This window comes from Pleurodeles waltl, chromosome 6, assembly GCF_031143425.1.
Source record: "Pleurodeles waltl isolate 20211129_DDA chromosome 6, aPleWal1.hap1.20221129, whole genome shotgun sequence".
NCBI lineage: Eukaryota > Metazoa > Chordata > Amphibia > Caudata > Salamandridae > Pleurodeles > Pleurodeles waltl.
In genome coordinates this window covers 1531556464-1531582591 of record NC_090445.1, presented here as the reverse complement: position 1 = coordinate 1531582591, position 26128 = coordinate 1531556464, and the positions used below count along the sequence as shown (strand labels likewise).

The 26128-nt window shown below is 45.1% G+C and overlaps 1 protein-coding gene across 4 annotated transcripts in view; it reads left to right on the top strand.

The window, feature by feature from the left end:
- The window catches only part of AGRN (agrin), a 591795-nt gene that overhangs the window by 453569 nt on the left and 112098 nt on the right, over positions 1-26128 (top strand). For all 4 annotated transcript variants that reach the window (XM_069241113.1, XM_069241112.1, XM_069241114.1 and 1 more), the window contains one exon: positions 9272-9493. In XM_069241113.1, the coding sequence (XP_069097214.1) occupies positions 9272-9493 (222 nt within the window). The remainder of the gene's footprint in view (positions 1-9271; positions 9494-26128) is intronic.

The window sequence follows — 26128 nt, the reverse complement described above, 5'->3', positions numbered from 1 at the left end:
TTTTCCTTGAGTGCTCTTAAGTGCCATATGAAGTACCACTTGCCTCCTGAGGAGCGCGCTTCAATAGATCATTGTTGACTTGAACTGAGCGCCAGTCCTGGGCAGCTCTTGTCATTGTCTCTGCGTTGCACTTCTAATGCTACTATTTGTGTCCATATACGCACGTGCACATTTGGCAGAGACGAGCCTGCGACGCGCACACAAGTGGATGCCATATCCCATCAGGAAGTAGTCTCCTGTTACTCTACGTACAGGGCATTGATGGCATACATGAAAGGCTGCCCACTTTACTTTCCCGATGCTGGTTTTAGCATATCCCAGCACGCCCGATGGAAAATGACCACATAATAGAGAAAGATGCAGGAATCTGTATCTCTCCTGCGCTGCTGTCGATCCTCAGAGCATACTCCGCCTCAGACAGCTTCAGAGAAATCTTGGCCAATAATAATTTTCCTACAATGGGAACTTCACTATATATAATTTATGTCTGGCTCATGGTTATCCGGATGAAATTAATCCTTATGTTGCAATCCCCCCACAATAACGAGATTCAAACCTCCAATCTTATGATCACACAAGATGGTACAGAAAGCAAATTTGGTGCTTTCACATCTCACCAAGAACTGCTCCCCATAGACTCTACTATGAAAAATCTGTTCAAGGTAATCGTACCAATAACAGAAATGCTAAGGGGGGAAAAATAGGAGCTAGAGTAGGGAGAAGCCTATATCCTATGGCAAGAGAAAAAAAGCAGGATGTAGTAGTAATCTAACGCAGATACCCTTGTAATTCTGTAAAATACAGATTTTATGTAAATAAAGCAAAAGAGGTGTTTGAGTATTCCAAAGGAGTAGAGATTGGTCAAGTGAAATCCATTTTTTAATTTAAGGATAAGGTTACGCCAAGAATAAATTGAATGGCGTAGTTCTTTGAAATGGGAAAATTAGATGGTATGCTAACCCTGGTAGACTTGTTTCTATTTCACCTGTTACTTGTTTTTCATCATATCTAGTACTCCATTCGCAGAAATGGCAAAAAATAACTGAGACAATTTTACAGGCGTCTAAGCTATACAGTTTATTTTTGAATGGCTGTTAAAACAGTTTCAACTATGGCACAGATGACCACCCAACGGTTGTACTAGCGAAGTTTGAAGGGCTTGTGAGAAGGGTATAACACCACATGTATGGCAAATTGGTAGTGAACTTAAGCTCTACTGACTTATTATTGAAGTTGATGTTAGTTGTCAATTAAGCGTGTTGTCTGAGAAAGGGTAATCATTCCCCTGAATCACATGCTAATAAGGTGCGAAGTTTTCAGACATCAATGTTTTGTTGTCTTTGAGGTCTATAAAATTGTAATTATTGAGCTGGATCAGTATACCGAATAATTCAAATTGGTTGTACCTTCTTATGTACTGCTTGAGTTTTTGTGTTCATCAAGTCTGTTTTTCACAAAATCATAGGCTTTATGGCTGCAAAATAATTCATAGCTGCAGTGAATCAAAGGCACATAGTGATTTGCAATAGTTTTTGTGAGTTGTGGTGTCCATTTTTTGACACATTTCGAAATGTTAGGGAAAATGGTTTGAAATGGACTTCCTAGCTTCTTAATGGTTACTAGTGGAATGTAACAGTGGCTTGTGTCTGCAGTTGTGGTTTCAAACCATTGATGAGATACCAACACCTGAAAGGAGGTGATATCAATATTTTTTTAGCTTGCTGAGGGCTTCTTCAGAAGGGGCTTGACCTCTGCGTGTTTTCAGGCATTTGGGCCGGTGGCAGTGGCGATGGAGGTGTTGAGGATTTCTGTGAGGGGTGCTCTGATTACTTCTTTTTCCAGGTTGTGGAAATGGTGTGGGCAGAGATCTGTGGGATATCCAGAGTAGATCGAGGTTATTATGGCAATATTGTCTTCTGAGGAGAGCTGCTTCAATTTGGTGATCCAGTGGGTGGGGTGGTTTGGGGTACAGGGGAGATCGAGGTTGGTGGGCTGGGGGTTGAAGTTGCTGTATATGTCTGAGATCTTGAGGTGGAAGTAGTAGGATAGTTTGTTTCAGAGGGCTTTGGAGGGGTGGATGGGGTTCTCAGTGGGTGTGGGGCAGGAGGATTCTCTAACAAATAACCCAAAAAATGGCCCAGGCACTGGCCTGTGAGACCAGCCTGTCGGCCACTGCCTGATTGCCCTGTAGGCCATTCTGATGCTGGGACAGGTGCATCACTCACCTGTTGGGAGATGGGTAGGCTTTTCGGTGCCACTGAAAAGAGCCTTCCATACCAGACGTTCCCCTGCGGCCAATGACAGGCTCCTATGGCGCATCCATCTCTTTCGACCTGGTTACCGCCATGTTGCTAGGACTGTTCAAATGTCAGACTCCCTGATACCCATACACCACAAACTCCTGTGTAGATTCCTGTCAATGATCCTACACAGCCAGCTAGTCGTCGAGATGATCAACGTTTTTCAGGAGGAGCCTGCTTCTCTGACGAGGCAAGAGAATGCAGTCTGCCCCCGGAGGGCATCCCTTCCTGGCACGGATGCTCCTGGGAGAAGCGCGCAAGCTGCCACCAGCCTCCGATCGCGCCCGCAGCTGGGTAGTCCCATCGGACCCACATGTCGTATGCACACCCCAGCTGACTTCCTGCAGGCTTTGTTTTTCTAAAAATGTTAAATGCAGTCTGTTTGATTCTGTTGCCTCCTAATTGCCACAGAAATAGCTCGCAGATAACGTCAAATGTGTAACTGTGTGTTCTGGTCTGTGATCGTACTTGTGTAGGTGTCTTTTGTCTCAGTGTCTTGACAGCTTGCATATAGCTGTCTGCGTACCTGTCTGTCAAAAGACAGGCGCCTTCTGCCTGTTTTGAACGCTTGGGAACCTTGAGTGTCTGTTCGAGCCTTGATCTAATTATCCGGTGTCACCTGTGTAGTCGGTTGACCACTTTTGTTTGTGACTGTCTTTATATCTGTAAGTTCCTCTTTGCTTGTCTGTATGTGCTTGCTTCATGTACATCTGAGGTCGTGTGTGCCTTTACCCTTACTGTGCGTGCACGTGCTTTTTTCTGGGTTTGTGTGCATCTCTTGTGTGCACATGTGTATATATAGATCGGTGTTCGTGTAGAAGTCTCAGTACTTGTTCAACAATGAGTTTGAGTGCATGGTCTGTGCTATATTTCTGTATAATTATACAAGTTTGTGTGTTTTTCTTCCTCTGTGCCTGTGGCTTTCTGCCTTTGTGTTGCCCCCTTGTTGGGTCTTACTTGTCTGTGTGTGTGTGTGCCTGTCTCAGAATGTGTGAACCTGCCCATACTAATCGTTGTCTTTGTAATGCAGGCGGTAGTATAGTGCTTTAATTCTATCTTTTTTCAAAGTGCTTACTTTATCAGACAATAAGTGCTGGGGCCCAGAGTTTTGCCCCGAAGCCCACACTTTTCCCCATCGAGGGTCTGGGTGCCAGATAAAAAGCCTGCGTTGTCTTGATTCTACCTCATGCCACTTTAATTCGACACACACTCCCTGCCCCTTTGCTCCAGCAGGTTCTTTTTCATCCAAGGCTTTCTCTTATTAACGGTGTTTATCTGTCTTCCTCTTCCTTCATTCCCCCTTTTTTTTTTTCTTTATCTTGCTCTGGGTGAAACTCTGATAAGGAAAATAAATGCTAGTCCACAAAAATAAGTACCAGCGGGCCCACCTGCTGCCACTGGCTCACATTAGGCGATCAGGGAATAGTCCTGGGCACCAGAATGAAGCCCCCTCACGTCAGATGCTAAAAAAAAAAAGCAATGGCGCACATTTGAAATCGGCTCAAATTTGAACTTGCAAAGACTCTGTATATAGGAGACTGCATGCATGTGTGCTTGCACCAGGTAATATTTGTGGTGATGTCAGGGAAATTAACAGAAAAAATAAAATCCAGCGCCCCAGATAATGAAACAGGCCACGCACTGACCTGGCACACCAGTCCTTCTGTCCACTGCCTGATTGGCCTCTATGCTGGTCTGATCATGCCATTAGGTGCACATGTGAGCTTAGGTTTGTGTGTTTTATTAAGAAAAAAAAAAAACTCGGGGTCTCTGTGTCAGTTTCTTTGCGAGCCCCTCTTTCTGTGTCAGTTTGTGTGCGTGTATCCGCCAGTCTGCACGTGTCTGCGTTCATGTGTCTGCGTTCATGTGTCTGAGTTTGCTTGAGTGTGAGACGATTTCCCCTACCTCCGTGTGTTTTGTAGCAATGGCCCGCCTCTATGTTCGCCTGTTACTGGACACATTGCAGAGGTGCTCAGTCACCACCATAGCCAGGTGTCCCTTCAAGCCCGCTTCGCTGTCTGTCTGCATGTCTCCCGCTTTGAATCGTCCTCCCCTGTCCTGTGAAATGTCTGATGGGACGCAGATCGTCATTTTTATACCTTCTAAAAGTGCGTGCTTTTTACGCGTCTTTGCTTTGTTGCACGTGCCCTTTTACCCGCCCAATGCCTGTGCCGCGCGCGCACACACCTACCAGCACACGCCCACTCACTCCTTCACGCGAATCTACTGCCTTCTGCCTGCCTTTGCGTCTGTAGTTTGTCCCTAAGGCCAACCTTGGGGTGGTGATTCCCAGCCTGGGGCATGTTTGATGTTTTATAGGGGGTGATGTAAGCCAGCTCAAGAGGTTAGTTGTGGGTGAGCTGGGATCTGCCTTCACAGTGGTTTGATCCGAATGGTTTTCACGAAGGAGAGCAGAGCAGACTCCTGGGGACTGAAAGCCCCCCTCCCCCGGATGTTCATTTGCACACATCTTGCCACCTGCTGGTGCGTGGAGCCGTCTTCCAGGAGATGTGTGCTGAGTAGAAAGGGCTGTCAATGCGTCCGATGGAAGAGGTGGACACTTTGACGTCAGAAAGATTTCTGGAGAGGACTGAAACCTTTGAAAAGCCCTGGGGAGGTTCTGAGACGTCGGCTGTCCTCATCTGAGATGCGCCTTTAACTCCCTTCCTGCCCAGCTCCGTCTCAAACACAGCCGAGTCCTTGCTCCCAGGCAATGTCCCTCTCTGCTTTTTCCTTTGTGCCAATCTCTTCATTACTCCTCTTCTTTGTACCCGCATTTTTACCGTCTCCCTTTCATCTTTATTTATCACCGCTCTCTTAAACTGTTTTTTTTCGTTCAACTCTTTATCCTCTTTTTTTAGTGTTCTTTCCTCTTCTTGTTATCCTTCTCTCTCCGTTTAATACCGTTCGCTCCTTGTCTATTTCCTTCCTATCTGTTCTGTTTGCACCATATTTATTTCTTCGTGTCTTATTTTACTGCTCTCTCGTCGTCTTCTTGCTCTGCTATTCTCACTTACACTGCTTTCTTAATTATTTTTCTGCATCCTCTCGTCTGAGCTGTTATTTCATGCTGTATATGTTTAGTGCTTTGAATGTAAACGTTGAAGTACTGGTACTTACTATCCAAAGTACCTATGTGCTGGTACTCTCCCATTAAACGTATTGCAGCCCTGCTGGGACGTGCCAGTGCTCTCCTTTTCAAATGAAAGAAGTGCAGGTACACCGTGTCTGCCTGTTTAAAGCATTGTATAAATGCATTCTCTTCTCCCTCTCTCTGATTTGTGTTTTTTCTACTTGTCTTTGTTTCCTGGGCTCTTTCCTCTTTTTAAGACCTTTTTTTTTTTACATTGTACTGCTTGTATCCTGTTTTATTTTCTCTCAGACTTTACCCTTTTCTTTACTCTTTTGTAATGCCCTACTTTATATTTCTCCTTTTTCTCACTCAATTGCTGCCTTCCCTTATCTTGCTGTCCTACCGCTTGGTCGCTTCCTTAACCCTCTTGTTTTTAGGGCTCACCTAGAGGCAGGTTTTAGCCATCCGCTGCCTATTGTGGATGATTTCAATACTTAAAATGGGCTTTTGATCATTGCTTACCATTTGTTAGCTTTCTTGTCAGTCTCATTCACATGCATCTTATTCAGTGGCATTCCTTCCTCTTTTTAGGGTCGAGCCTGCATAGCCTGCGCTTGCGCAGGCGTATCGTTCGCGAGACGCTGTTGTAGTTAGAAAAGGGCTCGGAGCCCCGCCCATGTTACGTCAGTGTCTTTGATTGGTTCGTGGGCTTGCCTTTTAAAATCTGCTTGCTTTCATTAGTGGAAGGCATGCATACGTCATGCCTTTTCCAGTGGTTAGCCCACCTCGAGTGCCGTGACCAAGTACTGAAAACATACGAGGCTGGCTTTTTCCGTCCGGTTTATGGACTACTTTTTCTCTTTTTTTCGCAGCGCAATCTCGCTTGTTAAGCAGCGCGATTGCGCTAGTTTTTTTTCTCCATTTAATGCGGCAAGAAAAGTCCGGTTGGGAGTTTACAACTGATAATAGCTCTAACTTGGAGAAATGCGAGACCCGTTGCATTGCAAATGCTTTTTTATGCTTGTCCTTCCAGTGGTGCATAGCTTGTTTACCATCCTTTTGTTTGGATAATGTATCCTTCCACATTAGAGATCTTTTTCATTTTGCTTTCAGCACTCTGGCTGAATGCATTCTCTCTCTCTCGCTCTCTCTCTCCTACACCCTGCTGCATTCTCCATTGTGCTCCGTCTCCTTCACACTCCTCATCCATTTCTTCCCACACTTGTCCCGTAAAGGCCAGTTTTTTTTTTTTTTTTTTAAATCTTCTATATTATTTAAAGCAAGTTGGTCCTTGCTGCCCCCTCCCCAAGGCTGCCTTCCACTACTCATCGCCTGTACTTCAGCCCTCCTCCCCCTCTCCACTGCTGATCCTTGCCCCCTACTCCAATGGTGTCTTTGTTCCCATTTTAAAATAAGTTCTGAGGGCTTGTTAGGCCTCTCGTTTCTTAAAGAGCTCTGATGCACTGTTTGTGTTAACAATGTATTACTCCCAAGATGGGTGTCCTCCATCTTGGAACAGCAAATTAAAACAAAAACGCCTCCAGGTCATGCTCACGCATGCGTGATGTCACATGTTCTCATGCTGGGGCTGTCCTATCATCATGATGCTCCTGTGCACATGCATAGACACGCAGGTATACTGTTTCGCATGGGTGATACCGTTTTTTTGTCTTCTTGCTGGTGTGACTTTTCCTTCCTCTTTCTGTCTTTAACCTTTTCTCGCTCCTATCTTTCTCCTCCTACCTCTCTCTCTCCTTTCTGGTGAATATTTTCTTGACTGTCATTTGCTTACTCTTGGACTTAATTGGACACTTTTCTTTTCTTGATGTCTCCCTCACTTTTCTCTTGTGGTGACGGTTCGAAGCGCTTTCTTTTTCTATCTTCCAGTCTTACTTTTCTCGGTCGGTTTCTTTCTGTCCCTGCGCTCTTCTAGTCTGTTTCTGTCTTTCTCGCTCTGTTCTGCCATCGCTTGGCCTCTTTCTACCCATTTCCAAGATGTCTCTCTCTTCTTTCTCCTTTCACAGTTATCATGTCTCATGGGCTATCTCCTGTTCTTTCTATACCTGCGCCTTTCTCTGTTCTGTTTTCTTGTCGTTCTTTTTGTCTCCCTTCACCCGTCCGCCCGCTTTCACTTTTCCTGCCTGGAGTATCATGTCGTAGGGAAACTCTCGGTTCCCTCGCTTCTTCGGTTTCTCTCTTCCTGTCCCTCCTCTCACATTCCGGGTCTTTCCTTGTAGCCCCTCCACCCCATGCTTGAGCTCTGTCTCTTCGTGTCTCCCTCCTTCGTGTTACTCATGTTTCTCTCTCGCGCGTCACCTGTCTCTTTCATGTCTCCCTTTTTCCTCCCTTGTCGTCTCTCTCCCTCGCTTTACCTGTCCGTCTCCGTGCCTCCTCTACCGGTGTCTCTCATCATGTATCCTTCCCTCTCTTGTCCGGTCTCTTCTTGTCTCTTTTCCTCATCCTGCCCCCAATCATCCCCCCTTCTTCCTCCTGCCCCACCCCGTTCTGCCTGTCTGCCTTTGACTGCCTCCCGGTCTTGCTTTCCTCGCCGCTCTCCAGGAGTCCCTCTCTCACTTTACCTCCAGCTCTCTCCCTCTCTCTTTATTCATATATATTCTGTACGCTGCTTACACCTCGCCGGCACTTTTTGAAAGTGTGCCGCAGCTGACCTAGATAGGAAGGCTGTGCCGGGCACCCACAGGGTGGTGCGCTGGAGCACTGGCAGGCTACGGAGGGCTCAGGCAGTCCTGCGGGAGAGGGGCCGCCTGCTCCTGGAGGCGCACGCCGTGCCGGCCCCGGTCAATAGAAGGGAAGGCGCTCCGCCGATGCACCCGGTGATTGTGGCCCGGGGGAGGGGGCGCGAAGAAGATGGATGAGCAGAGAGTGAGCTTTGGTCCTTGCAGCCGGAGATAACGCAGAGGATGGACAGAAGGGTAATTGGGTGCTTGACAGCGCGACGTGTCCTATCTACACACCAACTTTCTTCCTTATCCTGTGACTGCTTTCCTCGCGGATATCTGAAACTTTTCATGCTGGGGGGACGGAGGTACCGCCTGATTATGTTCCTGAGTTAGGCTGTGCAGAGGTCCATAGGTCGAGGGAAATAGGAGATTGCTTCATGAACTATATGGAAAGGAGGGCTCGCGATAAGCCACAGTGTCCCTGTTCTAGTCACCAGCTGGGTGTATTTAGGTGTTTTATTAAAGGCTGGTTGTCACCCTGTGATAACTTTGTTATTCTTTTTGCTCAGCCAGGCAGAATAGTTTAGCCAGGAAGTACTTAGTGGACAGTGGGTCACAGAGTCCAGCAGGAGGAGGTTAAAACCGTCTGCCTGCTTTCATTGATGGCCAACACCAGAAGAACAGGTTCAGGCAAACGATTTCTCAAAGTGCTTTCTTTTCATCATTCTGTTGCCCTTCAAGGTGAAACAGCCCCACCCCAAGGTTGGCAGTGCCAAACAGGAATTGTGCCCACAGTATGATGCTTGCCAACATTGAATGTTAAGATTAGATACTGTCAGACCGCCTCCTGGTGGAGAAGTAATGCCTTTGTGGAGAGATTGGTAGATTTCGCCACTGATCATTTCTCAATGATCCATAGTTGCCCCTTGTGATTGAGACTCTTCCCAAAAGGAGGGACAATGAACTGATGTAATAATTACCACATAGTGTCACTGATTTGCCGTTGTATGTAGCTGTCTCTCCATCCTCTCACACAAAGGCTGCCTGACATGGTCTCAGCAGCATTTTCTCCAGCAGGAAGCGGTATGCAGTAGGCTTGCGTAGCGGCGAGGGTGCTTGTTTGAATTGCTTGCTGTCAGTAGGGTTGTTCGTGTTTGGACCAGAGTTCACCGGTGACTGGTGAGGTGAAGGCCTTAATGCTCTGCTTTCTTGCACAGACCTCAGCACCCCGAGCCCGTGCCTGGACTCCGAGTGCACGTTTGGAGCCACATGCGTGGTGAAGAACCAACAGGCGGTGTGCGAGTGCCAGCAGGTATGCCAAAGCATCTACGACCCCATCTGCGGTAGCGACAACCGCACATACGGCAATGCCTGTGAGCTGGAATCCATGGGCTGCATCCTCAAGAAGGAGATCAAGGTCAAGCACAAGGGGGCTTGCGGTAAGACCACCAATTTGATGTCTTCAGTCAATTAAAGATCATTGGGGGAGTCATTTGGAGGGAACTGAAGCTCAACAAGTGGAGTCCAAGTAGCCGTTCAAAGGCTTCTCCCTCTTAAATGCCGTGTTTTCTTTGCAAAGGGCTCCACCTACACTGAGTGAGGCCAAATACTGTAATTGTCTCATTAGGAGAGTACAATGGGTTAATGTTTTCCTCTCATTGGACTAGTATTGAATTAATTATAACCAGCAAGAACAAGCACTCATTAAGCCAGCAATTTTTGCTTTGGTGTGTTGAAAAGTTTTTATTAAGCAGCAGTTAAGGTGCCCACAAAGCAATTACCACAGTACAGCAATAGTGCAAGATTACATCGCAGGGAAATGTGCATATAGAAAGCAAGCAAGCAAACTTACTGTATTTACACAAAATAGGTAGAGCATGGCCAACAATAGTGAACATTTCATTCACCTAGAACAGGTACAGCACCGGCAAGAGGTGCAAATTCTCTCTCTCAAAGGCATGTGCATACACACATGCACAAGCAAACTGTACCGCAAGGGTACCAGTAGTAAAAGCTATGTTGCTCGAGACAAGACAAGCTTGTCAGACACTAGCTGAGTGTGCAAAAGGGCTTTTTTTTAAAATGAAAACAGGTTACAACGCATAGAAAGCATCACCAGGCATATTGAACAACAAGTTATCCAAGCCCCGCCTCACCAATACAAATTGAGACCGCCTATACCATCCTACCTTCCAACCTCCAGTTTTTCATAATATCATGAAACAGTGTCAAACACCAAATAGTTAACCTTTTGTCTCCACCTATCTTAGCCCTTTCATTCAAGCCATCCTTTGCGCACCTGTCCAAATCCCTTGCCAACCTCACATCCTCTCCGACCTCTTCCTCAGTAGCCTGCGACTCCCGAACACCACATCCCCCGACAAGCCAGGTGGTTTGGGGAAGTGGAAGAACACAGGAGCTAATTTCCTCCAGTTCCCTATTTACAGAACATGCAGTTTACTGGCAGCATCAATGCATGATTCACTAAAACAGAATAGGGACAGTAAAGCAGCAGAAATGGAAGCATCTCTCAGCATCAATGGAAGCCCAAAGGGGGGCAGGTGGGGGGGGGGCAGTACAGGCTTGTGCAGGTTTCACTCTCACACGGAATAGGAATATCATAGATAGTGGAAGCTTTTGAACAGGTTGAGGTTCGTCCAGGATGTTTCATGTTGCTTGAGCTGTGGCTCACTGGATCAGATCATATCTCACCTATTTTGCGACACTCGGTCTGTCTGCCTATCCCCAGCAGGTAAACCGCAGCAGGGTAACCTTCGGAGCTATGATCATTGTTCAAAGAGCAGTTTGTCAGGGCCCTCCAGACTTCATGATTACTAAGTTTACCTGGGATAAGATTCCCAGGTCTCCTCCCCCAGCATCCGTCCTCCTGGCGATCCCTAAGTTAGATTGCTCATTCTCTGTCCCTGCAGCTTGAGTGCTGATTTTTTGCTTTGAATATTCGCAGTCAGTCCTTCATGCTTCAATTCAGAAGAATGGTAAAAATTTTCCTCTTGAAATATGTAACAGTGTAGCTGTCACTGTAACTCAGTGGTTATCCTAGCACAAAGAAACTCTACTGCAGAGGTCTTCAAACTTTTTAATGCCGCGCCCCCCCAGTTGAAAAATAAAAATCATTGGGCCCCCCTCAGAATTTTGCACAATTATTTTAGAAAGATGGCAATGTTTAAATATATCTAAACCTATTTAAACATTGCAGTTAAGTACTGTTACCATTTTAAAACTGCAATAACATGCTTCTGCTTAAAACAAAGGCATGTTATCTGTATAATATTTATTTTCGCCAGAGTTTGGCGCCCCCCCTGGGATCACATAAGGCCCCCCAAGGGGGGCCCGCCCCCCAGTTTGAAGACCTCTGCTCTACTGTGAATAGCACACTCTACAACTAGCAGCATATGATATAACAGTAGTACAAGTCTCACAGACTGGAATCCGGTGCAGTGTAAGCATCACATCTTAGCAAAAAGGGAAAGCATGTGTAGCAGAGGTTGTGCTCACTTCCCTCACACAGAACATGTGCAATACAAGCTGCAGCATCCCTGTCTCCCCGCATAATGAAGACAATTATAGCACAAGCAACAGCAGTGGAAGCTCACATGGAGTGCAGCGGCGGTGCAAGCTTTCCTCTCACACAAAGCAGGTACAGCACAAAGAGCATAACTGGCCCTACTATTCCAGACTTGGAACAGGTGAAGCAACAACTGAAACTTCCTCACACAGATTAGTACCGCTTCAGCAGCCAGAGTAAACTATAGCGCAGATGTTGCAGGTGCAGCACAGGCAGCTGCAGTGCAGGATGCCCTCGCACAGCTGGCAGGGAACAGGCGCACACAATTCAAGTCTTACAAACACACATGGGCACACATACGCAGACACACACAAATGGACACACACACCATTGTGTGGTGCTACTCTTGGAATCAGTGCTTTAAATGAAAATAGAGAAGTTCTGGTACTCACTATCCAGAGTAGCTCTTTGCTCCTGAAAAGTGCTAAAACTCACCTATTAAATGCTTTGTCGCAGTGCTGAGAAGTGCAGATACTCTTCGTTTCATATAAAAGAAGTGCAGGTACTACGCACCAGACAATACAGGCCCCGTTTAATGCACTGGTTGGAATGATGTACTTGTTCTGTGTTCCCCAGCTTCTCATCACCTTCCTAAGTCAGTAAATGTTCTTGGTTTTTGAAGTCTGGTTCACAATCAGTCATTAAGCAGATGTTATTCTTGTTTTCGACCTGTTTTTTGTGTTTGTCCTGCATGTCCTTGGCTGGGCTTCTTCCATTGGATGGGAAACATGTCTGCACCTGCATCTCTGCTACTTTCAAAGGAAGGGGACAGGGGAGCATGATGGACGTTAGTGGTAAAACTCTTTTGCAGAGGTGTTCAAAACAGAGGATTAGCCTCACACGACTGAATCTTCCCCAGTCTTCCCAGGTTTTCAGAGGCATCATTTGTTAATCCACCCTCTTTTTGTTTGCTGTAAAGACTGTATGCCAACATGCTCGCCATACATTAGAAGCAGTGCTGTTGTTAGTGAATCCACTTTGTAGAACATGGTCAACTGAGTTCAAAATTACGTCTAAAATGACCATGCAGTGATATTGACTAGTCACAAACCTGATCTCTAAGATAATGAACGTCTCTATAGACGTGGTTACTTCAAGACAGAGATTTAAACCAGTGTTCACTGTGTTACCGTGCACTGCTTTGGCAGACCTCTTTTTGAGAAGAATAGGAACGGAGTGGCGTTGCCATTTCCAGGACCAGGGTCCACTCTTCTTGAAGTATGAGTTCAAGAGTGTGCATTTAGTGGTGCTGATGCTCCAGTAGACCAGAACGTAAAGGTGAAACCTAAACAACAAATTTGTACTGAATTGATTTCAGCAGAGGAGGTCGGGTGGCATAATCTTCTAGCTTTGATGTCTCGATTGTTGGAATGGTGGAAGTAGAGTAGTGGTGTCGAAGGGAGGACCAGGTTCACAAGAGCTAGATCCCAGCCATAATTTGAGAATATCTACAAAAGGTAACTGTACACACTATTAATGAAAATGGATCTCATTTACAAAGTAGTTATCCTGAGAATCTCGCATGAAGCCACGCCTTCTGGACTGAGCTGGACTTCTCTAATGTAGAAAATTATTTTGCCCTGCCTCTCATACTACTTTCTGTTTCACAGTAATGCTTTCATGGCTCCATAAACAAATACACGGGTTTTCGTATGATACCTCCTGCAGAAACACCTACTTCTCATGTCGCACACAGTCTAATATCTGTAACTTCTATTTGGTGATATGTTTGAGGGTATTGTAAATGATGATCTCTTGAGGTAATATTTCTATTCAGTAGTTTCTTCGTAGACATTTATTGAGAATATAGCAGGGATTTGAGGCATTGAATAGTTTCACAGTCTTTCGGTTGGGAGAGTTACATAGATTGAAGGGCAATAAAGATTGCAAAAGGTACTTGATGTGTGATCAGAAAGTGCTGGTCTTAAAATGATTGGGCCATGGATTTGAGAAGGCATGCACAATGATTTTTGTTGTGTTTGTTCAAAAGGTATGAGTGTGATGGTTACCATAGGTTTGGATAGTTAGTTGTTAAACAGTTACCCCGGCCATCGAAGTTTGCCTATATTTCAGATGGTGAGCTCAATTGAGGACTTCTGGACAAGTTGGAGATGAATAGCAAAGTCATGGCTATTGGTTGAAGAGTTTTCTTACAAATGGTACTCACACAATCCCACAAGGGGAAATTTTGAAACTGTAAACACACCAACTGCACATCCCAAAATAAAATTAGCAGCTGTTGTTGCAGGCAGTGACGCCCCCTTTTATTTGATTTATTTTTTCCCCATAAATTTTCTGTTCACTTTTTTTCAGCCCGAGTTTGGTCTCGAGGTTGGTCTCTGACTTTCAGAGGCCATATGGATGCAAAGACGTCTTTACTTCCAGTATAGCCCTTAGGCTGCTGATGCCTTGTGTGCCCCCACCCTCTTTGTCCTCAAGAGGAATTCAAATGGGGGCAGTCTGTCAACCCTTTGGAGGTACAGCGTTTTTATGTACTGTGAGTTGAGGCCAACTGGATAGTGACTGTCCTGTATAAAATCCCTACAACCTCTCCGTTTGTACTTCAGTGTTAGACAGGCCCTTGTAATCCAGGAATGTGACCCCCACTAGTGGGATGTTTGCTTGAAGTTGATGTCGCTCACCATTAAGGGGTACATTCATTGTTCATAGCCTCATCAACTGAGAAACTGCTGTCAACTCCAGTGCCTTCACACAATAATTTCGTCCATCCGGGAACATGCTTTTATTGACAAATCTTCTAACAATCTTGCTCCTTCTAAAAGTATCCGGGAAGAAACCCACACAATACTTCTTCCACTGTGGGCAGGGACCTTTCAACTTTAAACAATGTTTCCATATACACCAGGGCATATGGAATCGTATCATCATTCTTGGAATCAACCGTGTGGGCATAACTAGTGCATTCCTGTGCCGGACCTGGGTAATGTCTGCTGTTCTTGCAACTCGGAGTGAAAATTCCCTCCTGCAACTTGTCCTACCTGCATGAAGTATCTGTTGTCTCTTGGGCACCACCAGCAAAAGAGACAGCAGCCTCCATACCAGGACAAGCCTGCAAACCTCTAGATATGGTGTCTGCTGGTCTACCTCATTGGTCTAGCATTGCCGATCAAAACTATGTATATGCTTTGTAGGCACAGGCTCCGTGCTGTAACCAACCCTTGCAACCAGCTGCTGGGAGTTAAGGATTGAGAGTGTGCGTTTAGCATTTATTCCCGTAAAGTATGGATTTCTGGGTCTACCTATGCAGCCCCAGAAACCAACTAAGATAAAGTTGGCACCACTAGACTGCACAAAATCCAAGTAGCAAACACCCAACAAGTGATACAGAATGATTGTATTCCCTTGTTGCTCCTGATCACGAAATAACAGGAGCCACGGGCACCCAGTGACAACCGAAAGTGCCCAATATGACTGGCCTTGTTTTTTAATCAAGTGCTTCCTAACTGCTAGATGCCAAGAGCCTCTGTAGTTTTAGGATACTAGAAAAACATTGCTGCAAGAAATTAAGTTACTATCAAGAAAAACGTATTTGATCATGTCACCAACCCATAAATTGTGGCGCTAATAAAAGCATAGAATTTGAAAGACAAGTTTGCACCATCCCTCACCCTCGAAGCATCAGAGAAGGAATGTTCATCATCGCAATTAGAACAAATTTTAGAACCAAGGAGACCCCATGAGCAGTCTATTGTACTTAAATCACTCTATGATAAAATTCGTCAAATAAATTCCACAGGAGCATGCACCTGAGATTTTTAGAAAGGCGTCGGGGGGGGGGGGAAGGGACATAAGGTGTACGGACTAGACACTTTCTAGGGTTTCTCTTGGATAAGAGCTACCAGGCTTTATGAAACATAATCGCTATTTTCAATATTCTTTTGCTCTATGGATTTTGAAAAATGTATATGAGACCCCTGTTTTCTTTGTAGTGCTTTGTTTTAACAGTTTTCTTAACTTAATTGTGTATGAAATCTGTATTAGGTTAAAAACACCTCTGACTTGATATTTATCTTTATTGATTATGATACCCCTGGGTACCCTTCAGAGCGCTGCTGATGTGCAAGTCCTTGTTTGCTTAGCAACGGCTACCATGTGAGAGTCAAGGAAACTACATACACCACTAGGGGCTTCCCTCTTTAGAAAAAGCCCTACAGCTGAGCACTCTTAAGACAATGTGTATTGCTTTAAATGGCCGCCTCCATGCTTTCTTCATGGCCTTTAGTAGTGTGAGTGCGTGGGATGCCTAAGTTTCCTTGCTGTTTGCAGTAGCCTCCTCTGGAATGAGATGTTTGCTGTAGGGATGGATGCCACGAAGATGACTGATTGGCCGAGGTCCAGTCCAACGCTAATGAGACCCCCGAGCAGACATGGATGGCTTTATTAGGGCACTGCGACTGCTCCAGGGCTTTGTTGTCTCCAAGGATCACGTCTTTGGGAAGAAACTACAGCTCTGGCCCTGTGTCAGTGCTCGTGCAGTGTGGGGAGGGAGTCAAACCAGGGGAAAGGCAGAGCTTATTTCATGCTTGTCAATATTGCTGAAGTAGCCTGGGAAAGAGAAAGTGACATTCTACACAACACAATTGTATTTTATATGCTTGATGAGTCAGACAGCTAGTATGGGCAGCAAGGGGGAATGTCGACGGGCATCCAATAGCTTCTTCTTTCAGTTCCCCTAACTGCAAATTAGATCTTCCTTCGTTTGCCAAAGGGATAGCTGTAAGAATACCTGAAAAATATTTTTAAATTCTCAATCTTATGATCCTGCGTATGTTTCTTCTTATTGGAAGAAAATAATTCTGCAGTCTTCTGATACTGGCGAAATTCAACTTCAGCGGTCCCTCTGCTGTATCAGTGTCCCCCAAAACCAGAGGTTCGTATACAAATATATATGTGTAGTTTTCGATTTCTGGCTGTTGGTGATTTTATGTCTACTGGCCAATATCGCTGGTAGACTAAATGCTGATTGCATTTCTTTTTTTGGGGGGGTGGGGAGTGGTGTATTTGCTAGTTCGATGATATCCCAAACTCTAAATGCTAATCTCCCTCTTAGAATTGTGGAGTCAGAAGTTGCAAGGATTATTTTTAATAAAATTAAGCTAAACATATATTCACTTTACAGTTTAATGCTAGGACATTTTAGTACATTTCAGTCTGTCCAAAGATGCCGCTCAGGCTGATGTACAAGACAATATCTTCCTGCATCGCACTATAGACCTTTCACGTGGGCAACTTCAGAGGGATGAGGCCCTTTATGATTCACTTAATAGGTTAATTCGTTCTACAGTAAGCCAGAAAAGCAAACGCAAAAGGCTGCATAGAAGGTAAAAGGTACTTTGTACTTTGAGAACAAAGATGAAGTCACCTATAAGGAGAATGGGAGCATTCCTTACACGCCTGCACCTCCAAAAAGCTGACGGGACTACTGAAGACTCTTACGAATTTTAACATGATTGACTGTGCTTGATCCCAGCGGCATTTAAGAGGCACCAGCTCGATGGGAATGCCGCCAGCCCCCAATAAACTGGTCACACCAATTTGAAAATGAGATTGTTTTTGAGACAATAAGCTAGGATGCTTCCAATGTGTAGGTCTGTCAATGCCTGAAAAGCACAGTCTAGACGTATATATCTATTTTCCTTTCATCCTCGAGATAACCAGTGAAGTAATTTCATTCGGACATTAGTTTACAACAAGCTTCTTTGTAATAAGAATCGAAAATATCAGTACTAAACATGCCTGCTAAGCCGGGAAGAGGCCATTAATTCATAAATATTTACTTTATATGTAAAGAATATATGTATATATAAACAAAATGCACAATGTTACCAGAGCAAAAGTAATGGTCTGCAGCTATTTTACAGTTTAGAATATATCTCCTTGAGATAAGCATATAAACGTCCAGCTCTGATGGGTGAAGCAATGGAGCAGGAGACTGCTGCTTAGCCGGGGGAAGCATTGTATGCTCCCTCTGTGCCTTGGTAGAAGCTTGGCCCATGTTACCAAAGCGATTTTACCAAGAAGATTTTGTGACCATAAAGTTCTGGCCGGTGTTCCCACACCCAGAAAATCCAGGTGTAGGGATACTGACTTACTTACAGTTGGGCACAGCTGAATTCCACACGGAAATTCTCCTCCACTCAGTTCATAATGTTGGCCAAAGAGAAGCAACACTGGCTTGTTTCTGTTAAACAGCAGCATTTCTAGGGAGAACATATTTAAGAGGCCTAGCACGTGCAGCAGTTACTACACAAAGCATCTCATAATAATTGTGGAAACACCAAGACAAACGTGGGTGGAATCTAAAAGAGAGAAGACGAAGGCCCTGGATTGCAGCCGACAGGATCTTGCATCCTGAGAGGAGATCGTAATTATGGCCTCTGGTGCAGAAAGTGTTAATGGTCGCTCTTGCCATTCCCATTATCAGCATGACAGGACTGAGACCTTCTAAAACACAGCCTATTGTGAAATTAATTGACTGGGCTCCAAACTTTCTAGAATTTTAGCTTCTTTCTATTTTCTAAGGACAAGTGTTTGGTGCTGTATGGAGTCCATCAGCGAAGCTGTGTCCACAATAGACTAAACTCTCACACCTGATTATTGGGAACACTTCCTTTTTGTTGGCAGCCTATCAAATATTAGGAGTACAGTGTTTTTCTTGACCACTGGGGGTGGTGTACAGACCCCTATCCAATGTCACAAAATTACTGTGAAACACTCATAACTAAACCCCCCCTTTACCTCTGAGTATTGGTAAGAATACCACAACGAGTGGCTTAAATCCCCGCTCCAGCCATGCATTGCTTCAGTAAGATATCTTCTCAGGGAAAGGGACTTTTGCCCCCTGACAATCTTTCTCCTTCTCTCATACTAGAAACAATGTATTTTTCAGATACCTGCATTTGCAGTGTACCAGAAAAAATGTTCCTTTTTCTGAGTCTGGCTGTCTAACTTCTCAAAGAAAGCTCAGTTGAGATTGGGATTGGGATAGCTGTACAGACGTCATCACCCTGAAGAAAGCGTCATGATTGTAGAGCTGCAAGCTTCCCATTTCCTTTCTCCTAAAACTAAGCTAGGATGCCCCTCAATCCTGACCCACAGGTGCCTGCCACCAATGAGTGCTTGGCAGTAACCAGAAGCAGCACAATGCAGTGATGTTATCCTCATCATGACAAGAATGACCTGCCAGCCTTCCTGAGACCAGGCAGTCTCCAACAAACCAGGACCAACCATGCCAGAGCCACCACAAGTGCAAGTCAACATCCCTGTTTATTGACCCACACCGTTGTGTATACGCACCCCGGACTAACCACTCTAGCTTCACTTCCTTTCCCCCTCATGTGAAGGAAAACAATTTAGTGTGTCCAGTATACCCTGAGATACAGGCCTGTAAAGGCTCCTACAGATAAATGTGAGGTACCAGAGACACAGCGCTCAAGAATGTCTGCAACGGAATATCCTGATTACGACAAGTGGACTTTGAGAAGCGGGTAGTTTAATTCCAGCATGCGGTGACTGTTAGCCGTGGGAGACTGTAGAGCAGTGTGCGGCATCGAAAACTACCTCCAAAAAATGACAAGGCGCTTTTTATATTTCAGAAACATTTTCTTTTTTTTCGAATTTCAGTCTCGCTGTCTGAAAAATCCTTCAGATTTTAGATTTAAAGGGGAGTGTGTTTCATGCAGTGTTAAATTTGCAATAACTATCTGGCACCTTGGGCTACATCCAGAGACACCTGTCACTTCTTGCAACTTTGTATCTTACATTGTACCACTGGCTCACTCATTGTAGATGTTTAATTGTGTTCAAGGTTTGCAAAGCCTGGCTCCTGGTCTACTGCAGCCTCATTCCTTTAATACGCAGTAGATGCCATCACTGATGTACTGTGTTATGTTATGGTAAAACTGCTTGGGATTATATCTTGTGAACTCTTTGATCTGGGAACAGCTTGTATCCACCAGAGATAATTGTAATAGTTCAGTTAACCTGTGTGTAGTAATAGTATATTATTTTTAAATGTAATGTACCTTTGGTTAAAAATTGACCATTGTGGATTGCAACACACTGTATGGTCCTACAATTACCCCAGGTGAGTTGACTGCTGTCCCACAGCATCTACTCAAGTGTTCATAAAATGGTGACCTCCTGTCCATCCCTTGCAGACTTGGTACCCAGAGCCCTGGGTCTGTAGGAAGTGTCTGCTGTATCATGTTTGAATCTGTTGGGTGTTCCTCAATACGAAAAGAATCTGGAGAAAATGCATAACATGCTTACCTGGCCCGGTTACCTTCCCCAAGACATTAGGCTGGGCATTCGCTGCTTATCCACCACAATCAAACTTCCTTCAGTGCATCTGCCTAAACCTGTCTCTCTCAACTTCTCACATTCCACCTATCCCTTTGCAAACCCTCGCAGTTGTTTCTCAGGCCCAGATCTGGGGGCGATGCCAGGTAGCCAGGGTCACTAGGGGTAGCCCTCTGGCCACCCGAGGCCCCCCTCACAGTTGGAGAAACCTCTGTTTGCTCTTTTCTTCTTCGTGTGCGTCTGTAGGCCCCACTCTCTCTGCTTAATGACTTCAACACTTAATATTTCGAGCTGTTTAAAGTGCCTGAGTGAATAGGTGCGACGTCAGCAGAGGTGGTAACTTATGTACTCCGTTTGTTGCTCATCTGCAAATGAACAGCGGAATGACATTCCACACTCCTGTTGCTATGAAACAAAGGGAGGGCAAGCGCATCACACACGGTTGCTAAGAGCCAAAGACAGTGACATGAGAGAAACAATCTGAAGACCATATTTTCACGTTTGACAATTAACGTAAATAAATAGGTTAATTGTATTTTATTCATACTGTCGGGCCATTCATGAATTGAGGGGCTATCTAGGGTGACCAGCTCCATCAATGTCATTACAGGTACTGTTTCCATTTGTGAACTTGTGTGATAGCCTAATGTATCCGACGTGTTGTTGTCTTGTTTTGCTTCCATTAACCTAATAAAATATACTACATCTGAGAGCAGTGATTTGTATGTGAAAAGTTCTGGAATGGAGAGGTGGTCACCCTAATGCTACGTGTCAAATATAAATTAAATGGGAACTAAAAAACAAATTTTGCATGCTTACATTGGGTTCAACAAAGAACATTCTGTGGATCCCTCTGTTTGATTTAAATGCTATTTACGTGTATGGAAAGGGGTATACGTGCATGTATAGTGCCTTTCCCATCGGTGTCTGCAACTGGCAGGATACTGCTTTGAATCTCATCCGGGACATTTATTTTGTCCTTCCGAGGTGAAATTGGTATCTTTGAGGTTTTGTTTACCGTTATCCAAAACAAAATATGGAGTAGCCAGTGCTACATAAAAACATAATTTATATAATTTTTCAAGAAAAAATAAAGGTTTCACTGGGAGTTGACCACATAAGTATGAACACATTAAAGGAGTTCTGAACACACAGGTTAAACTGCTTTAAAAACATCATATTGATTGCAAACATGACTTTTAAAAGTCTGAAATCTTTGATCAGGGTCCCTTACCTTCATATATGTAGCTACATATGCATTTTACGAGACTATTTGAAATTAGCTAAATACAGATAGCTACGTAGCTGTGACAGTTACTAAAAGATGCCACACAATACTCAACTAGTCAGGGTAGAAGGTCTCCAGAAAGGATACTTGTTAAAAGACTGGTGCTGCCACAGTAATCGCACATGCAACCAGTAAGGGAAATGATGGTGTTACTCCAAAGAATAATAAGCCATTAAATCATAAAACAATATATTGGAGAACTTCAGTTTTTTTTTTAAATAACACTGTTTGAGGACAAATAAGAAAAGTCAGTCCATGTGTCCAAGGTCATGTGATATATTTTTTTATCTTATTTATTGTGTTAACACGCTTCCAACCACGTACATGATCATTAGCTCACACTTTTCATCCTTAGTGGGACATTTTCAAGGTATGTGACTTCAAACTGTATTTGTTATGCCTCTAACAATAATACATAAAGTGAGTCGATATAGGTGCCAGAGTATGAGGTTCTTCTAGATCTGTCCTGTGCCTATTCAGCTGTTAGATTTTTCCTAATAACAAATGTAGTCATCCTTGTCTGTTTATGATCAGTATTTTCAAGCTCACAATGAAGTGGTGTTGCTATTCAGTCATGGACGACACTGACGCAGAGAGTCCTGATGAGGCCTATCAGGGCTCCATAAGCTGGAGTTGCCCATGACCGAAAAGCAACACCACTTCATTGTGAGTTTGAAAATCTGTTATTAGGAAGAATCCAGCAGTTCTCTGCAACCAGATGTCCAGCTGAACTTCCAACTGCAGCGATCAGGAAGGAGTATAATCCAAAACAATGGGGGACAAGTTTATAATTCTTCTGCACCTAGTTCTGTAATGTCAATGTGTGCTTCTTGTGACATAATTAGCCTCGAGGTAAATGTTGCCAACGTTATCTCTGGTGTAGTGCATAATTTGAAACCTGAAAATGTTACAGAAAACAGTTGTGCGTTTTACTGTTTTATGAGGCTGTACACTGCACTCAGTGCTCGAAATGGAAAAATATAAGTGCAGGTGCTCTGTACCAGAGTACCTCCTTGATTCTGAGAGGTGCTGGTACTGTCCAATGAAAAGTATTATGTTTTTTTTGAGAAGTGCAGGTACTCTCCCTCTCAAAATTAAAGTGTTGATACTCAGTACCTGCCCATTTAAAGCACTGACTGGACTATTTTATAGACTTCTCAGTTCATGCAGTTCAGATATGATCAGCAACCACAATGCCCATACCTGAGGCAATCTGGCTAGACACAGGGCATAGCCTGTCCCTACGACCTATAACCAGTACCTCTTGGTATATCCTGCAGCTGCGTCCAGTGGGCACTAGGTATTGGATATCATTTTCACCCATGCCCAGAGCTCAAGACTCCTGCTTACAGTATACTTTGCCTACTGGGCACAGGGCATGGTCCAGTGAGCACGAAACATTTGCTTTATAGACTTATAAAATATGCTAGTATCTAAAAACAGCAGATCTTTCAAGTCCTTTGAGTTTGCTTGTCTCCGCCCTACAACTCCATGGCCCACCCATGCTACTTCGTGGTCCTCCATATGCCGAATCCCGGAACTGGGCCTGTTTCCCACTGCTGGGCGACCATGACCATGCTCACCCTACGGGACATTAATCCAAAACCCTCCTACTTCCCTTTCTCTGTATGTTTACCCCTAACCCCCTTTCTCTAACACACACACCTTTGCCTGGATTAGGGTGACCAGATCCTGAGGAGCAAAAACCGGGAAAGGTCAGACATAAAAGAAGGGCTAAAGACTTTACTCTCACTTCTATATCTGGCCTGTCCCGTTTTTTTTGCATAGCTTTGTGAATGTGTGCTTATACATGTGTGTGTTTATTTATATATATATATATATATATATATATATACACACATTTAAGACTACATATACATAATTAGCTATGGCTTGACCTCCCATCCTGCACCCCCAACTCGCCCCATCCACCTCTCTCTGCTCCCCACTCTGTCTCTCTACTGGGAGCAGGCAAGGGACTGTGTTGCCTGACAGTAACAGATAAGTGACTTATTTCATACTTTGTACGCGTTTTTAGGGTTGAGCCTGCGTTGCATGCGCTCGCGCATGCGTATCGCAGAGAGACTCTTTTGTATTTAGAAAAGGGCTCGGAGCCCTGTCAACTTCACGTCAGTGTTTTTTATTGGTTCGTGGGCTTGCCTAATAAAATCTGCTTGCTTTCATTAGTTGAAGGCATGCATACGTCATGCCTTTTCCGGTGGCTAGCCCTCCTCGAGCGCAGCGACCAAGTACAAAAAACATGCGAGGCTCGCTGTTTTCCATCGGGCTCGTGGACTACTTTTTCTGTAATTTACGAGCGCGATCTTGCTTGGCGGAAGTCGAGCGCTTTACATGGTTAATTTCACTTTTTCGGGTTGTGTACATAAATGCACTTTTGCCCGATAGGTGAAAAGTCGGGTTAGGAGTTTACAACGCGATCAGCTCTAACATGAGCAAACGCGAGACCCGTTGCATTGTAAATGCTTGTTAACTTATGCTTCCCTAGGTGATCTGACTTTTGTCCCCAAAATCGGGACATTTGTTTAAAGATATGCCCTTTGTACGAAAAACCGGGACATTACGATAAAATTAAGAGAAGCGTTGGGACACCGGGACAGTTCTCGAAAAACCGGGACTGTCCGGGGACATCCGGGACGTCTGGTCACCCTAGCCTGGATCCCTGACCCTGCTTTCTTTTGCCAGGATCCCATCCTCTTGGCTGCCTTCATTCCAACTGGCAGCGCCTTCTGTCATCTATACCTGGTTCCCATTGCACGGCTCCCCCTGCTGGGCTCCCATCGGGATTGCGCTCTGGTCCATCCCTTTATTTAGGAGCCATCTTCTCTCCGGCATTGCTCGCGGTGCGCCCAGATTTATTTATGGTTGGTTATCTCAGCCGTGCCTCTCTACGGGGTCAGCAGATTCCCTGCCGCTGTGCGTTGTGCCTCGCTTCCGTTTTATTTATATATATATTACCAGCTCTGCTGACACCTCGTTATGGAGAGCGGCTCCCGCCATTATCACAGGCCGCTCAGCTGTCCCTGACAAGGCACGCGCGGCCCAAGGTAATCAAGGGCAGACCCAGGGAGCAGATAAGGTCGCCGGCTGCTGGTGATAGAGGGGGCTCAGGTGGCCTACAGGTCCCTTCACTCGCGTAATCCACCCCTTCAAGGCCAGGCCCCTCACACGACTGGTCTTCACACGAAGAACCTTTACATTAGTATTGTTAACGCTGTCCTCAGGAAGATACATCGGTCCTGATCATGTGATCTGGAGAGTGTAACCGGGGTCGTGACCTGGGACGCCCAACATGGCCACCTTGTGGTCAGACCTGTGATAGCTGCAGGAGACTATGCATGGGGTGGGACTGTGGCCGGGGACATTTCTGGAATTTGAGGATGAAAGGTAGCATAAGTACGATAAAGTGGGTATGTAGCAGGAGCGAAGGGAGAGGGATAATTCATTCCAAGGACAGAGCCTCGAGGCCTCCCTGAGTGTACCTTCTTTTCAAATCGTACACTACAGTACTTTGCATTTCTTACAACTTCTGATTTTTGACACAGGTATCTACAGAGATAGTCCTTCGGAAACCCCTGTGCGCCCAATGCAGGATGTGTATGGTTCTGCAAAAGCTGTAGGGTTCTAATACCGAGAAAACCCTCTAGTCCCCTACATCCGGGTCTGTCCTAGAGCACCCCTTGCCGTGCCAGCATCTTGCCCTCCACGTGCACCTCAGTTCTCACCTGCACCACCCCCTGCTGTTTCAGTGCTGAGGACCAGTGCACAGTTGCCATGGTGCGCTTATTTCTGTCCTGCAGCCCCCCCGTGGTTCCAGGGCCGAGACTCATGCACAGCTCGCCCAGTGTGCCTTCGGCCTGACCTGCAGCACCTCATTCAATTCGAGAGCACATACACACACACACACTGTGCACACATCTGAGCTACTGCATCTCAGTCCTACCTTGCAGCAACCCCTGTTAAATGGAATCGTAATCTGTATTGATAGCGCGCTAAATAGGCTGCAGGTGTCTAATCGCCGAATAACATACTGTCTGTAACCCTCGCGTGGAACAGTTCAGTTGTTTTGTGACATCTGGAAAGATCAGGGCTGGAGCAGAGGTGAAGCACTTCTGACAGGCGACCCGTAATCCTGACCCGTAGCATCTTAAACTGTTCCACTCCTGAGATTCACCCACAACACTTTTAGGGCCACTCAACCCTGTCCTTCAGTGGTCCTTATTTTTAAGTTCTGGGACCCACACACAGCTCTGGCAATGTATCACAGCCCGTAGACGTAGCATCCCCAGCTATCCCAGACCTGAGATCCTCACAACACTTACAGAGCCCCTCAAACTCTGTCTTGCAGCTCCCCCTGCTGGCACCAAGAGTCACGCAGCTCTATTAGAGCATCCGAGTCTTGACATATAGCTTCTTCTGCTATTGCAAACCTAAAACATCCAGGCAGCACCAACCAAGCCTTAAACCCCTCCCTTCATTATCCCATCATATTCCAGTACCGAGACCAACACCCAGCTCTGCCAGTGCACCTCCATAGCGCTGGAAGTAGGAGTACGGGGGTGCTGCAGCACCCGCAACATAATCATACTGGAGTCCAGAAGATGAATGAATGAGCAGTAAGGATGAATTTAACATTTTGGTTTATGGTGTGACAGTTGCTGTGCGCTCAAAGTTAAAGGCCATCTTCAAACTTCTGTTCACTTTTATTTCTCTACAAAGTGAACGTTTTAAAAGTGACATAGGTGATGATCTTGCTGGGGTACAGGAAGTGAAAGGAAAGACTGTAGGGGGTCAGTGTTTGTCTAGCACACAACATTTAAATACCTGTAAATGAACTATACACATTACAAAATACAACAG